This window comes from Rhinoraja longicauda, chromosome 2, assembly GCF_053455715.1.
Source record: "Rhinoraja longicauda isolate Sanriku21f chromosome 2, sRhiLon1.1, whole genome shotgun sequence".
NCBI classification, from domain to species: domain Eukaryota; kingdom Metazoa; phylum Chordata; class Chondrichthyes; order Rajiformes; family Arhynchobatidae; genus Rhinoraja; species Rhinoraja longicauda.
This window is the reverse complement of record NC_135954.1, coordinates 93,199,920-93,214,495: the sequence shown is the minus strand read 5'-3', so window position 1 is coordinate 93,214,495 and position 14,576 is coordinate 93,199,920. Positions and strand designations below refer to the sequence as shown.

Here is a 14,576-nt window from a genome sequence, read left to right as displayed (position 1 = left end):
TCACATGTGGTTAAAGTGCACTTTGTCAGATTTTATTAAAGGCCGTTTTTATACATTTTGGTTTCACCATGTAGACATTATATTATATATAGTCCCCCCCCCCCATATTTCAGGGCACCATAATGTTTGGGACACATGGCTTCACAGGCGTTTGTAATTGCTCAGGTGTGTTTAGTTGCCTCCTTAATGCAGGTACAAGAGAGCTCTCAGCACCTGGTCTTTCCTCCAGTCTTTCCATCACCTTTGGAAACTTTTATTGCTGTTGTCAACACGAGGACCAAAGTTGTGCCAATGAAAGTCAAAGAAGCCATAATCAGACTGAGAAACATTAATAAAACATCAGCCAAACCTGAGGCTTACCAAAATCAACTGTTTGGAACATCATTAAGAAGAAAGAGAGCACTGGTGAGCTTACTAATCGCAAACGGACTGGCAGGCCAAGGAAGACCTCCACAGCTGATGACAGATGAATTCTCTCTATAATAAAGAAAAATCCCCAAACACCTGTCCGACAGATCAGAAACACACGTCAGGAGTCAGGAGGGGATTTGTCAATGAACACTGTCCGCAGAAGACTTCATGAACAGAAATACAGAGGCTACACTGCAAGATGCAAACCACTGGTTAGCTGCAAAAGTAGGATGGCCAGGTTACAGTTTGCCAAGAAGTACTTAAGAGCAACCACAGTTCTGGAAAAAGGTCTTTTGAACAGATGAGACGAAGATAAACTTGTATCTGAGTGATGGCAAGAGCAAAGAATGGAGTAAAGAAGGAACTGCCCAACATCCAAAGCATACCACCTCATCTGTGAAACACGGTGGTGGGGTGTTATGGCCTGGGCATGTATGGCTGCTGAAGGTACTGGCTCACTTATCTTCATTGATGATACAACTGCTGATGTTAATAGCATAATGAATTCTGAAGTGTATAGACACATCCTATCTGCTCAAGTTCAAACAAATGCCTCAAAACTCATTGGCCGGCGGTTCATTCTGCAGCAAGACAATGATCCCAAACATACTGTTAAAGCAACAAAGGAGTTTTTCAAAGCTAAAAAATGGCCAATTCTTGAGTGGCCAAGTCAATCACCCGATCTGAACCCAATTGAGCATGCCTTTTATATGCTGAAGATAAATCTGAAGGGGACGAGCTCCCAAAACAAGCATAACTAAAGATGGCTGCAATACAGGCCTGGCAGAGCATCACCAGAGAAGACACCCAGCAACTGGTGATGTCCATGAATTGCAGACTTCAAGCAGTCATTGCATGCAAAGGATATGCAACAAAATACTAAACATGACTACTTATATTTACATGACATTGCTGTGTCCCAAACATTATGGTGCCCTGAAATGGTGGGACCATGTATAAACACTGCTGTAATTTCTACATGGTGAAACCAAAATGTATAAAAATGGCCTTTATTTCAATCTGACAATGTGCACTTTAACCACATGTGATTTTCTATTACAAATCTCAAATTGGGAAATAAATAAATGATGGGTCTTTGTCCCAAACATTATGGAGGGCACTGTACATTCACACTAGTTCTATGTTATCCCACCTTTAGAGAGAGAAATATACAGCATGGGAACAGACCCTTTAGCCCACTGAGTCCACGCCAACCATCGATCGCACATTCACACTAGTTCGCTGCTAAATACCCTCACCCTCGCCACCCTCTGGCTAAATGTTATTGAGCCAAAGACTGCCAGAGATGCTGCCTGACCCTACTGAGTTACTCCAGCATTTTGTGTCATTTTTTGTAAACCAGATGTGCAGTTCCTTGTGTCTCAATATTGTGGAAATGCTTCTTTTACCCCATCTCTACCCCATTGCGGACATTGGACTTTGTCTATGGAACTGGTGCTCTGCAATGCTGTTGTGGACATTGACTTTGTCTATGGAACTGGAGTGCTACAATGCTGAGAACTATATTCTGCACTCTGTAAAATTGCCCTTGAGTGTGTGTAGGGAGTGGATGCGAAAGTGGGATAACAGAATTAATGGGAACAGGGTGACCGATGGTCGGCGTGGACTCGGTGGGCTGAAGGGCCTGTTTCCATGCTGTATTTTTCTATCAATTCAATTAATATGGTGTCCAGAACTGTACACTGTACTCCAACCAACTTCCATTCAGATTGAGCATATATTTGCTTGTGGGATGGAAAAGCAAGGAAGCAGATAGGCTATAAGTCTCTAAAGGGGGGCACAAAATGCTGGAGTAACTCCATGGTCCAGGCAGTACCTCTGGAGAACGTGCAGTTCACTCTGTCTTGAATTCTCTCACCAGTTGGTTGTGAAGACCATTTGTTTCCCTGCAAAAATGTGGGTTATTTGTTGGATTTTGTTGCTGTTTCACACTCTTCATCTCTAAACTACAAGCTGCCTTGATTGTCCGAGAGACTTTGGGTTTTGGTTTTTGTTGTTGTGTAAATTGGGTTTATTTGTGTAATATAAAAACATTTTTGCTTATTACATGAGGAGGAATTTCTTTAGTCAGGGGGTGGTGAATAGAAACATAGAAACAAGGTGCAGGAGTAGGCCATTCGGCCCTTCGAGCCTGCACTGCCATTCAATATGATCATGGCTGATCATCCAGCTCAGTAACCTGTACCTGCCTTCTCTCCATACTCCCTGATCCCTTTAGCCACAAGGGCCACATCTAACTCCCTCTTAAATATAGCCAATGAACTGGCCTCAACTACCTTCTGTGGCAGAGAATTCCACATACTCACCACTCTCTGTGTGAAGAAATGTTTTCTCATCTCGGTCCTAAAAGACTTCCCTCTTATCCTTAAGCTGTGACCCCTGGTTCTGGACTTCCCCAACATCGGGAACAATCTTCCCGCATCTAGCCTCTCCAACCCCTTAAGAATTTTATATGTTTCTATAAGATCCCCCCCTCAGTCTTCTAAATTCCAGCGAGTACAAGCCAAGTCTATCCATTCTTTCTTCATATGAAAGTCTCGCCATCCCAGGGATCAATCTGGTGAACCTTCTCTGTACTCCCTCTAAGGCAAGAACGTCTTTCCTCAGATTAGGAGACCAAAACTGTACACAATACTCCAGGTGCGGTCTCACCAAGGCCCTGTACAACTGCAGCAGAACCTCCCTGCTCCTATACTCTAATCCCCTCGCTATGAATGCTAACATACCATTCGCTTTCTTCACTGCCTGCTGCACCTGCATGCTTGCTTTCAATGACAGGTGCACCATGACACCCAGGTCACGTTGCATCTCCCCTTTTCCTAATTGGCCACCATTCAGGTAATATTCTGCTTTCCTGTTCTTGCCGCCAACGTTGATAACCTCACATTTATCCACATTATATTGCATCTGCCATGCATTTGCCCACTCTCCTAATCTATCCAAGTCACTCTGCAGCCTCCTAGCATCCTCCTCGCAGCTAACACTGCCACCCAGCTTCGTGTCATCCGCAAACTTAGAGATGTTGCATTCAATTCCCTCGTCCAAATCATTAATATATATTGTAAATAACTGGGGTCCCAGCACTGAGCCTTGCGGTACCCCACTAGTCACTACCTGCCATTCCGAAAAGGACCCGTTTATTCCTACTCTTTGCTTCCTGTCCACCAACCAATTCTCTATCCACCTCAACACTGAACCCCCAATACCGTGTGCTTTAAGTTTGTACCCCAATCTCCTATGTGGGACCTTGTCGAAGGCCTTCTGAAAGTCCAGATATAACACATCGACTGGTTCTCCCTTATCCACTCTACTAGTTACATCCTCGAAAAATTCTATAAGATTCGTCAGACATGATTTGCCTTTCATAAATCCCTGCTGACTTTGTCCGATTATTTCACCACATTCCAAATGTGCTGCTATCCCATTTTTAATAACTGACTCTAGCATTTTCCCCACTACCGATGTTAGACTAACTGGTCTATAATTCCCCGTTTTAAAAAGTGGGGCTACCGAAAGTGGAATTCGTTGCCACAGACGGCTGTGGAGGCCGTCAATAGTTACTTTTAAGGTGGAGGGGGTTATGAGGAGAAGGCAGGAGAATGGGGTCGAGAGGGATAGATAGATCAGCTATGATTGAATGGCGGAGTGGACCTGCTGGGTCGAATGGCCTAATCCTGCTCCTATAATTTATGAACATGTTATCCACGGAGTACTGTGTTGGCAAAGCTGTCGTGCTGCTCCTAGAAGTAAGAATTTTAATGTTCCATTTTGGTGCATGTGACAATAAAACACTCTTGTTTTTTTTTGTTTTTTTTTATTTTTGAAAAGCATATGTACAGATAGAAATAAAAGACAAATTTGTTACAAAGTTCTTACATAGCTTCAATTTTTAAATTTTTAAAGAGAGAAAATAAAAAATAAAGAAGAAAGAAAAAAACAAACTATAAACTATTGGGAAGAGAGAATAATAAAAAAATTAAAAAAAGGTATAACTATAAAAATTAAAGGGGGTAGATCCGGGAGACAATAACCACAGTTGTACATCCAACCCTAAACTCAAGTTTCAACTTTTAATTTAAATTTTTTATTTTAGTCCTGTGTCAAACCCATTTACTTTTCTAAAAATTCAATAAATGGAGACCATATTTTAAAAAATAAATCAGGTTTGTCAATTAAGGCAAATCTTATTTTTTCCAAATGCAGGGTCTCTGTCATTTCCGTAGTCCACATTTTAATTGTGGGGGTTATTGTTTTTTCCCAAAATTTAAGTATTATTTTTTTCGCAGTTATTAAACTGTAATCAAGAAAATGTACCTGACTTGTTGTAAAGTTTGTAGTATGTTCTGATAATCCTAATATAATTAATTTTGGATCCATATCCAATTGCTTATCGATAACTTTAGAAACTATTTTTAAAATATCCAACCAGAAATTTTGCATTTTTATGCAAGTTACGAAAATATGAGTTAAATTAGCTTCTTGAAATTGACATTTATCACAAATAGGAGAGATACTAGGAAAAATCCTATTTAATTTCGTCTTCGAATAATGTAATCTATGTATTATTTTAAATTGTATTAAGGAATGTCTAGTATTTAATGAACATTGGTGTATATGTTGTAAACTTTCATCCCATATATCTTGCATTATGAGTTGGTTCAATTCGTCCTCCCATGCTCGTCTATATGATTCAGATGACGGAATGTCAGTATCTAGGAGAGTATTATAAATAAAGGATATTAATTTATTTGAATTATAATGTCGATTCAGGCATACATCAAGTTTCTGGACCTCTAAATTTATATTCTTGCATGTGTAATTTTACATAATCTCTAAGTTGTAAATATCTGAAATAATTATTAACATGTAATCCGTACTTCTGCTGTAACTCCTGAAAAGAAAGAAAAGTTCCCTTATGATAAAGATCTCCCACCCTTTTAATTCCATAACTTTTCCATTGAGCAAATCCTCTATCTAAGACAGACGGTTTAAAAGAAGGGTTATTCGCAATAGGGAGGAAAGCAGATAATTTACTCGGTTTTAAAGCAAGTTTTAATTGTTTCCAGGTACGGATAACACTGTGTATAATCGGATTACCTCCATATGTTTTTTTATTTAAATTTATTGGGGCTAAGAGGATCGCACCAATATCAAATGGTAAACAATCCTCTTTCTCCATCTTTAACCAATCCGGTTGTTGATCAGTGTCATCCAACCAGCAGGTTATATTTTTAATATTAACCGCCCAATAATAAAATAAGAAGTTAGGTAAGGCAATTCCTCCATTAGTTTTAGACTTACATAGATGTCTTTTATTTATTCTATGAGTCTTGTAGTCCCAAATAAAATTAGTAATAATTGAATCGATTTTTAAAAAAAAACCTTTTTGGAAGATAGATCGGAATTGCTTGAAATAAGTATAGTAGCTGTGGAAGAAAGATCATCTTTATAGCATTACTACGACCAACTAATGATATAGGAAGTGTTTTCCAAAATTGGATATTTCTGTGTAATTTAGTAAGTAAAGGAGGAAAATTTAAAAACACTCTTGTTGATAGTACACTGGTGCAGCTGGTAGAGCCGCTGCCTCACAGCGCCGGAGATCCGGGTTCGATCCTGACCACAGATACTGTCTGTGTGGAATTTGCACATTCTCCCTATGATCCTGTGGGTTTTCCCCCGGTGCTTCGGTCTCCACCCACACCCCCAAAGATGTGCGATGTTTGTAGGTTAGTTGGACTTTGCAAAGTCGCCCCTAGTGAGTTGGGAATGGATGCAAAAGTGTATTGGTGATCGCTGGTCGGCGTTGACTCAGTGGGCTGAAGGGCCTGTTTCCATGCTGTATCTTTCAATCAATCAGCACAGAAGTGCAGCAAGTCAGATAGCATGTACCAACATGTTTTTATCTGTTTCTTTCTCCACACATGCTGCCTGACTTGTTGTTTCCAGCAGTTTATGCTATTAAGGGATGTTTCGAGATCACTTAACATTTTGCGCTTTCCTTTGTGATTGCAGGACAAGCTTTCGTGGCAGAACGAGCGGGACATCTACACCACGCCGGGCATGAAGCACGAGAATGTCTTGCGCTACATCGGGTGTGAGAAGCGCGGCTCCAACCTCGAGTCTGAGCTGTGGCTCATCTCTTCCTTCCACGAACGGGTAGGGCTCGGCAAGCGTGCTGTCAGTGTTACACAACTCCCAGTGTGTGACACCGTGCCGTCTGAGTAATCCTGACCAGCTCGGCTCTCCTGGATCGCCGCTGCTCCTTGTGTTTTTACAATGTCGTCTGCCTAGCTCAGGGTCGCACGGTGGCGCAGCGGTAGAGTTGTTGCCTCACAGCGCCAGAGTCTCGGGTACGATCCGGACTAGGAGTGCTCTCTGCATGGAGTTTGCACGTTCTCCCTGTGACCACGTGTGTTTCCTCCGGGTGCTCCGGTTTCTCCTCGCACTCCAAAGACGTGCAGGTTTGTAGGCAAATTGGCTTCTGTAAATTGTCCCTACTGTGTAGGATAGTGCTAGTGTACGGGGTGATCGCTGGTTGGCGTGGACTCGGTGGGTCGAAGGGCCTGTTTCCGTGCTGTATCTGTAAAGTCTAAACACTTAACCAGATGGTGGTGAATCTGTGGAATTCATTGCCGCAAAGGGCTGTGGAAGCCAACCCATTGAGTATCTTTAAAGTGGAGATTGACAAATTCTTAATGAATAGGTGGAGAAGGAACGATAGACCATCTGTGATTGAATGGCAGAGCCAACTCGATGGACCGGATGGCCTAATTCTGCTCCTATGATTTATGAGCATTGCGGTGTGGAAGGGCACAGCCCCCGGCTCCCTCCCACCTCTCTGCATTGCGAGTCTGTGGCTCAATAACATTTGTACAGGGCAGCACAGTGGCGCAGCAGTAGAGTGACTGTCTTGCAGTGCCAGTGAACCGGATTCAACCCCATGGGCAGCTGGGCCTGTTTCCATGTTGCATCTTTCAATTCATTCATCAGTTAAACAAAATTTAGTTTAACTTCTTCCAGAAATGCGTTAAATGGTGAAGCCAAAGTTTTTCTCCTTGGAAAGTAGGAGATTATTAGGCAATTGCCCCTAGTGTGGATGAAAAAGTGGGAATAGCAAAGAACTAGTGTGTAGGGGTCGGCCTGCGTCGGTGGGCTGAGGGGCCCGTTTCCGTGCTGTGTCTGTAAACTAAACGCTGCTTGTCTGGCGAGCTGACTCTGCCTTTCCTCCTCCCGGTGCCAGGGTTCGCTCTCGGACTACCTGAAGGGGAGCGTGCTCAGCTGGAACGATTTGGGTCACATCGCCGAGACCATGGCGTGTGGACTATCGTTCCTTCACGAAGACATCCCTCGGTGGAAAGGAGAGGGCCCAAAGCCAGCGATCGCCCACAGGTACCTGGGGAGACGGCGGGGGCCGCGAGGGGCATCGCGGGGGTCGCTGTGGGTGCAGGTTGTACGTTTGGGTCTATTATCGTCAGGTGTTTGGGGGTCAGCACACTGGTGCAGCGGTAGAGTTGCAGCCTCACAGGGCCAGAGAACATGATCCTGACTACGGGGGCTGCCTGTACATTCTCCCTGTGACCGCGTGGGTTTTTATGTACATTCTCCCTGTGACCACGTGGGTTTTCTCCGGGTGCACCGGTTTCCACCCACACTCCAAAGACAGGTTTGTACGTTGATTAAAATTGTAATTTGTCTTGTGTAGGATAGTGTTCGTGTATAGGGTGAATGCAGGACAGCACAGACTCACTGGGCTGAAGGGCCTGTCTCTGTGCTGTATCTCTGAAGTCTAAAGTGTGCTGAGGTGCTTTGCATGCTATCCATTCAGATCACATATTCCATACATGTACAAACAAGCCAAACTTGAGTACAATAGGTGGAGCAAAGGGGAAGATACAGAGTGCAGAATATAGTTCTCAGCATTGTAGCGCATCAGTTCCAGAGACAAAGTCCAATGTCCACAATGGGGTAGAGGTGAATCGGACCGTACCCTAGCTCATGAAGGACCGTTCGGAATCCCAATAACAGAGGGGAAGGAGCTGTTCCCGAGTCTGGTGGTGCGCGCATTCAACCTTCTGTACCTTATGTCGGACGGGAGGAGGTGGAATGTCCGGGTTGAGACAAGTCTTGGACAACGTTGACAGTGTGATGTGTAGATGGAGTTAGTGGTGGGGAGTCTGGTCTGTGTGATGGTCTGGTCTGGGCTACATCTGCCACTCCTTTTGGTCTTGAGGCAGAGCTGTTCCCAAACCAAGCTGTGCTGCAACCCAACAAACAGTACGCTTTCAAGTGAGTTTTGAAGAAGGGTCTCTGAAGAAAGGTCCTGACCCAAAACGTTGCCTCACCCTGCTCTCCAGCGATGCTACCTGACTCGCTGAGTTGCTCCAGCGCTTTGTGCCTTTTTTTAAACCTTTTTAGTCTGTGCAGGGTTGTGCAGTGTGAACCTGGGGGAAAATCTGTTGAAGTTTGCATCAAAGGCTATGAGGATGTGAGCTGCATTCTGCGGTTTCTGGTTACACTGTGTGGGGGCAGGGAATTCACCACATCAGTCGCCTCTCTGCAAATGTTTCTCCCATTAGCTCAGCAGGGGAGAGCGAGCGAGCAGGTTAAAGTTTCAAGTATCCCCTCATAAATTGAGCGCGTTATTCAATACTTAATGGCTGCAGCCTATTCCACTTAAAACTGACAGGGCTTGCATGCAAGACACACAGATCAGAATGGCGTTGGGACAGGCTCTTCGGCCCACAATGTCCGTGCCCAATGTGATACCAAGTTACACTAATTACATCTGCCTGCACGTGATCCATATTCCTTCTTTGTCTGCACCTTTAGTAGTACGGGCAATTTTTATATTTTTGAACCTCTTTATCAAACACCTTGCATTCAGAAAATAGAACAATACAGGCCCTTCAGTCCACAATGACTGTGGCAAACTTTGCTAAATTAGACTAAGCCTGTTAGATCCATATCCCTCCATTCCCTGCATATTCATGTGCCTGTCTTAAATACCATTGTCGTATCTGCATGCACCACCACCTTTGGCAGCATGTTCCACGCACCCACCATTCATTCTCTGTGTGAAAAAATAACTTGACCCGCACATCTCAGTCACAGAAATAGGCCCTTCGGCCCAACTTGCCTATACCGACCAATATGCCCATCTACACGAGTCCCACCTGCCCGCATCTGGCCCGTATATCCCTCCAAAACTATCCATGTGCCTGTCCAAATGCCTTTTAAATGCAATTATAATACCTGCCTCAACTACCTCCTCTGGCAACTCGTTCTGTACACCCACCACGCTCTGTGTGAAACAATTGACCATCTAGTTCCTGTTAAATCTTTTCCCCCTTTCACCTGGAAATTATTCTTCAATCTGAAGAAGGGTCTCGACCCGAAACGTCACCCATTCCTTCTCTCCCGAGATGCTGCCTGACCTGCTGAGTTACTCCAGCATTTTGTGAATAAATCGATTTGTACCAGCATCTGCAGTTATTTTCTTATATATGGAAATGATTCCTCCTTGATTCGTAAAGTCATATAGCATGGAAACAGGCCCATCGGCCCAACTTTCCCACACCGGCTAACATGTCCCATCTACACTCGTCCCACCTTCCTGCATTGGGCCCATATCCCTCTAATCCTATCCTATCCATGTACCTGTGTAAATGTTTCTTAAATGTTGCGATAGTCTTGACATTTCCACCCTGGGAAAATGTTCTAACTTTCTACCCTATCTGTTCCCTTCATAATTTTATATCTGCTTATCAGGTGATTGAAGCTTATAAATAAAAGTCATTTATTAATCCATGAGATGTAAGAGGCGCCACCCAGGTTAAGGTTACTGGGCCATTTAGAGTACTGTGTTCAGTTTTGCCTGCCTTGCTGTCGGAAAGATGTTGTTAAGCTGGAAAGTGTGCAGAGAAGATTTACGGGGATGTTACCAGGACTTGAGGGTCTGAGCTACAGGGAGAGGTTGGGCAGGCTTGGGCTTTATTCCTTGGAGCGCAGGAGGATGAGGGGGTGATCTTAGAGGTGTATAGGATCATGAACCTCCAGTTCCCTCCCCTTTACTTTCAGTCTGAAGAAAGGTTCCAACCAAGAAACGTTAATCCCGTCCGTTTTCCCCAGAGATGCTGTCTGACTCGCTAAGTTACTCCAGCGCTTTGTGTCTATCTACCAGATACTATAGATGCTGGGTTTACAAAAGTAGGCACAAAGTGCTGGAGTCAGAGTGGCCCCGACCCGAAATGTCGCCTATCCATGTTCTCCAGAGACGCTCCTACCTCCTGGATGGGTGCAGTGCATCTGTTGAGGCCAAAGGCTGGTGTTTGAATCACCCAGCACTTTATTTTAAACAACTGTGAGGAAGTGTTAGGTGACTCCGTTCAACAGCACTGAAACATGGGCTGTCTTTCATTTGAGCTTTGACCAAGCAGATTTATAGGATTTTTTGTTGCAAGGTTTTCTTTAAAAAATCGATTTTTATTTTGGAGGAGGGGGGAGGAATTCTTAGAGAAGGAACAAATATCACATGATGGACATAACCAGTCAAGTGACTGTGGGCAACTGGTCATGTAGCAAGAGCTTCTAAGGAAATGACTGATTTTTCAAACCATCTGGACCGTGCAATGTTGCTGCCAATCCCATATCAACCGTCACACGAAACATATAACAACTACAGCATGGAAACAGGCCTGTCCGGTCCTACCAGTCCACGCCGACCATTCTCCCTGACCTAGTCTCATCTACCTGCACTCAGACCATAACCCTCCAATCCCCTCCTATCCATATACCTATCCAATTTACTCTTAAATAATAAAATCGAGCCAGCCTCCACCACTTCCACCGGAAGCCCATTCCATACAGCCACAACCCTCTGAGTAAAGAAGTTCCCCCTCATGTTACCCCTAAACCTTTGTCCCTCAATTCTGAAGCTATGTCCCCTTGTTGGAATCTTCCCCACTCTCAAAGGGAAAAGCCTACCCACGTCAACTCTGTCCGTCCCTCTCAAAATTTTAAAAACCTCTATCAAGTCCCCCCTCAACCTTCTACGCTCCAAAGAATAAAGACCCAACCTATTCAACCTCTCTCTGTAGCCTAAGTGCTGAAACCCAGGCAACATTCTAGTAAATCTCCTCTGTACCCTCTCCATTTTGTCGACATCCTTCCTATAATTTGGCGACCAGAACTGCACACCATACTCCAGATTCGGCCTCACCAATGCCCTGTACAATTTCAACATTACATCCAAACTTCTATACTCGATGCTCTGATTTATAAAGGCAAGCATACCAAACGCCTTCTTCACCACCCTATCCACATGAGATTCCACCTTCAGGGAACAATGCACAGTTATTCCCAGATCCCTCTGTTCCACTGCATTCCTCAATTCCCTACCATTTACCCTGTACGTCCTATTTTGATTTGTCCTACCAAAATGCAGCACCTCACACTTATCAGCATTAAACTCCATCTGCCATCTTTCAGCCCACCCTTCCAAAAGGCCCAAGTCTCTCTGTAGACTTTGAAAATCTACCTCACTATCAACTACTCCACCTATCTTAGTATCATCTGCATATTTACTAATCCAATTTGCCACACCATCATCCAGATCATTAATGTAAATGACAAACAACAGTGGACCCAACACAGATCCTTGGGGCACTCCACTAGACACTGGCCTCCAACCTGACATACAATTGTCAACCATTACCCTCTGGTATCTCCCATTCAGCCATTGTTGAATCCATCTTGCAACCTCACTATTAATACCCAACGATTTAACCTTCTTAATCAACCTTCCATGTGGAACCTTGTCAAATGCCTTACTGAAGTCCATATAGACAACATCCACAGCCTTGCCCTTATCAATTTCCCTGGTAACCTCTTCAAAAAATTCAAGAAGATTAGTCAAACATGACCTTCCAGGCACAAATCCATGTTGACTGTTTCTAATCAGGCCTTGATTATCCAAATAATTATATATATTGTCCCTAAGTATCTTTTCCATTAATTTTCCCACCACAGACGTCAAACTAATAGGTCTATAATTGCTAGGTTTACTTTTAGAACCTTTTTTAAACAAAGGCACAACATGCGCAATGCGCCAATCTTCCGGCACCATCCCTGTTTCTAATGACGTTTGAAATATTTCCGTCATAGCCCCTGCTATTTCTGCACTAACTTCCCTCAATGTCCTAGGGAATATCCTATCAGGACCTGGAGACTTATCCACTTTTATATTCTTCAAAAGTGTCCGTACCTCCTCTTCTTTAATCCTCCTAATTTCCATCACTACTCTACTTGTTTCGCTTACCTCACATAATTCAATATCCTTCTCCTCGGTAAATACCGAAGAAAAGAAATTGTTTAATATCTCCCCCATTTCTTCCGGCTCAGCACATAGCTGTCCACTCTGACTCTCTAATGGACCAATTTTATCCCTCACTATCCTTTTGCTATTGACATATCTGTAGAACCCCTTGGGGTTTACTTTTACATTACTTGCCAAAGCAGCCTCATATCTTTTTTTCGCTTTTCTAATTTCCTTTTTAAGATTCCTTTTACATTCTTTATATTCCTCAAAAACCTCATTTACTCCCTGCCGCTTATATTTATTGTATATCTCCCTCTTTTTCCGAACCAAGTGTCCAATTTCCCTGGAAAACCACGGCTCTTTCAAATTATTATTCTTTCCTTTCCACCGAACAGGGACATAAAGACTCTGTACTCTCAAAATTTCACCTTTAAATATCCTCCATTTCTCTATTATATCCTTTTCATAAAACAACAATTTCCATTTCACTCCTTTTAAATCCTTTCTCATCTCCTCAAAATTAGCCTTTCTCCAATCCAAAATCTCAACCCTTGGTCCAGATTTGACCTTCTCCATAATGATATTGAAACTAATGGCATTATGATCACTAGACCCAAAGTGCTCCTCAACACATACCTCCGTCACCTGACCCATCTCATTTCCTAACAGGAGGTCCAACACTGCCCCTTCTCTGGTAGGCACCTCTACGTATTGCTGCAAAAAACTATCCTGCACACATTTTACAAACCCCAAACCATCCAGCCCTTTAACAGAATGTGATTCCCAGTCTATATACGGAAAATTGAAATCACCCACAATCACCACTCTGTGCTTACTACTAATATCTGCTATCTCCTTACATATTTGCTCTTCCAATTCTCGTTCCCTATTTGGCGGTCTATAATACACCCCTATAAGTGTTGCTAAACCTTTCTCATTTCTGAGTTCCACCCAAACAGCCTCCTTAATCGAGCCTTCTAGTCTGTCCTGCCAAAGCACTGCTGTGATATCCTCCCTGACAAGCAATGCAACACCCCCACCTCTTGCCCCTCCGATTCTATCACATCTGAAACAATGAAATCCTGGAATATTTAATTGCCAATCGCAACCCTCCTGCAACCATGTTTCACTGATCGCCACAACATCATACCTCCAGACGTCACCCATTCCTTCTCTCCAGAGATGCTGCTCGAGTTACTCCAGCATTTTGTGTCTATCAAAGATTTTCCAATGCCCCCTCTCCCCCTTCTGTTTTCTCTTCCCCCCCGTCCCCCCCTCCCTTTTCTCTTCCCCCTCCGCTGCCCCTCGCTTCAATAGGTTTAACAAGGAAACATACCCGTACTATGGAACGGTCCTTCCATAAGCTAGGGTGCTGGCCGATTCACCTCTACCCCATTGCGGACATTGGACTTTGTCTGTGGAACTGATGTGCTACAATGCTGAGAACTATATTCTGCACCCTGTATCTTTCCCTTAACTACCTATTCTACTTGGCTTTGGCTTGATTGTATTTATGTATGGTACTAAATGATATGCGTGGAAAACAAAGTGTTTCATTGTATCTCGCTACAAGTGACAATAATGTGACCACTTGAGCCCCTCCTCTTCTCACATCCCAGAGATCGTGCGGGTCTGATGGTTAATTGTCCTCTGTAAATTGCCCATCGTGTGGATGAGAAAGTGGGATAACGTAGAACGAGTGTGAACAGATGATCGATGGTCGGTATGGACTCGGTGGGTGGACGTGCCTGATTCCACGCTGTATCTCGTCAGGGGAAGAAAATCTGCCATCCGCAGCCAGGCTGAGCTGTACGTGAACGCAGCA

The 14,576-nt window shown here is 43.7% G+C and overlaps 1 protein-coding gene across 2 annotated transcripts in view; it reads left to right on the top strand.

Annotated features, from left to right (window-relative positions):
- acvr2ba (activin A receptor type 2Ba) overlaps positions 1 to 14,576 on the top strand; it is an 88,641-nt gene that overhangs the window by 63,439 nt on the left and 10,626 nt on the right. For both annotated transcript variants that reach the window (XM_078429282.1, XM_078429291.1), the window contains exons 6-7: positions 6,448 to 6,591; positions 7,676 to 7,824. In XM_078429282.1, the coding sequence (XP_078285408.1) occupies positions 6,448 to 6,591; positions 7,676 to 7,824 (293 nt within the window). The remainder of the gene's footprint in view (positions 1 to 6,447; positions 6,592 to 7,675; positions 7,825 to 14,576) is intronic.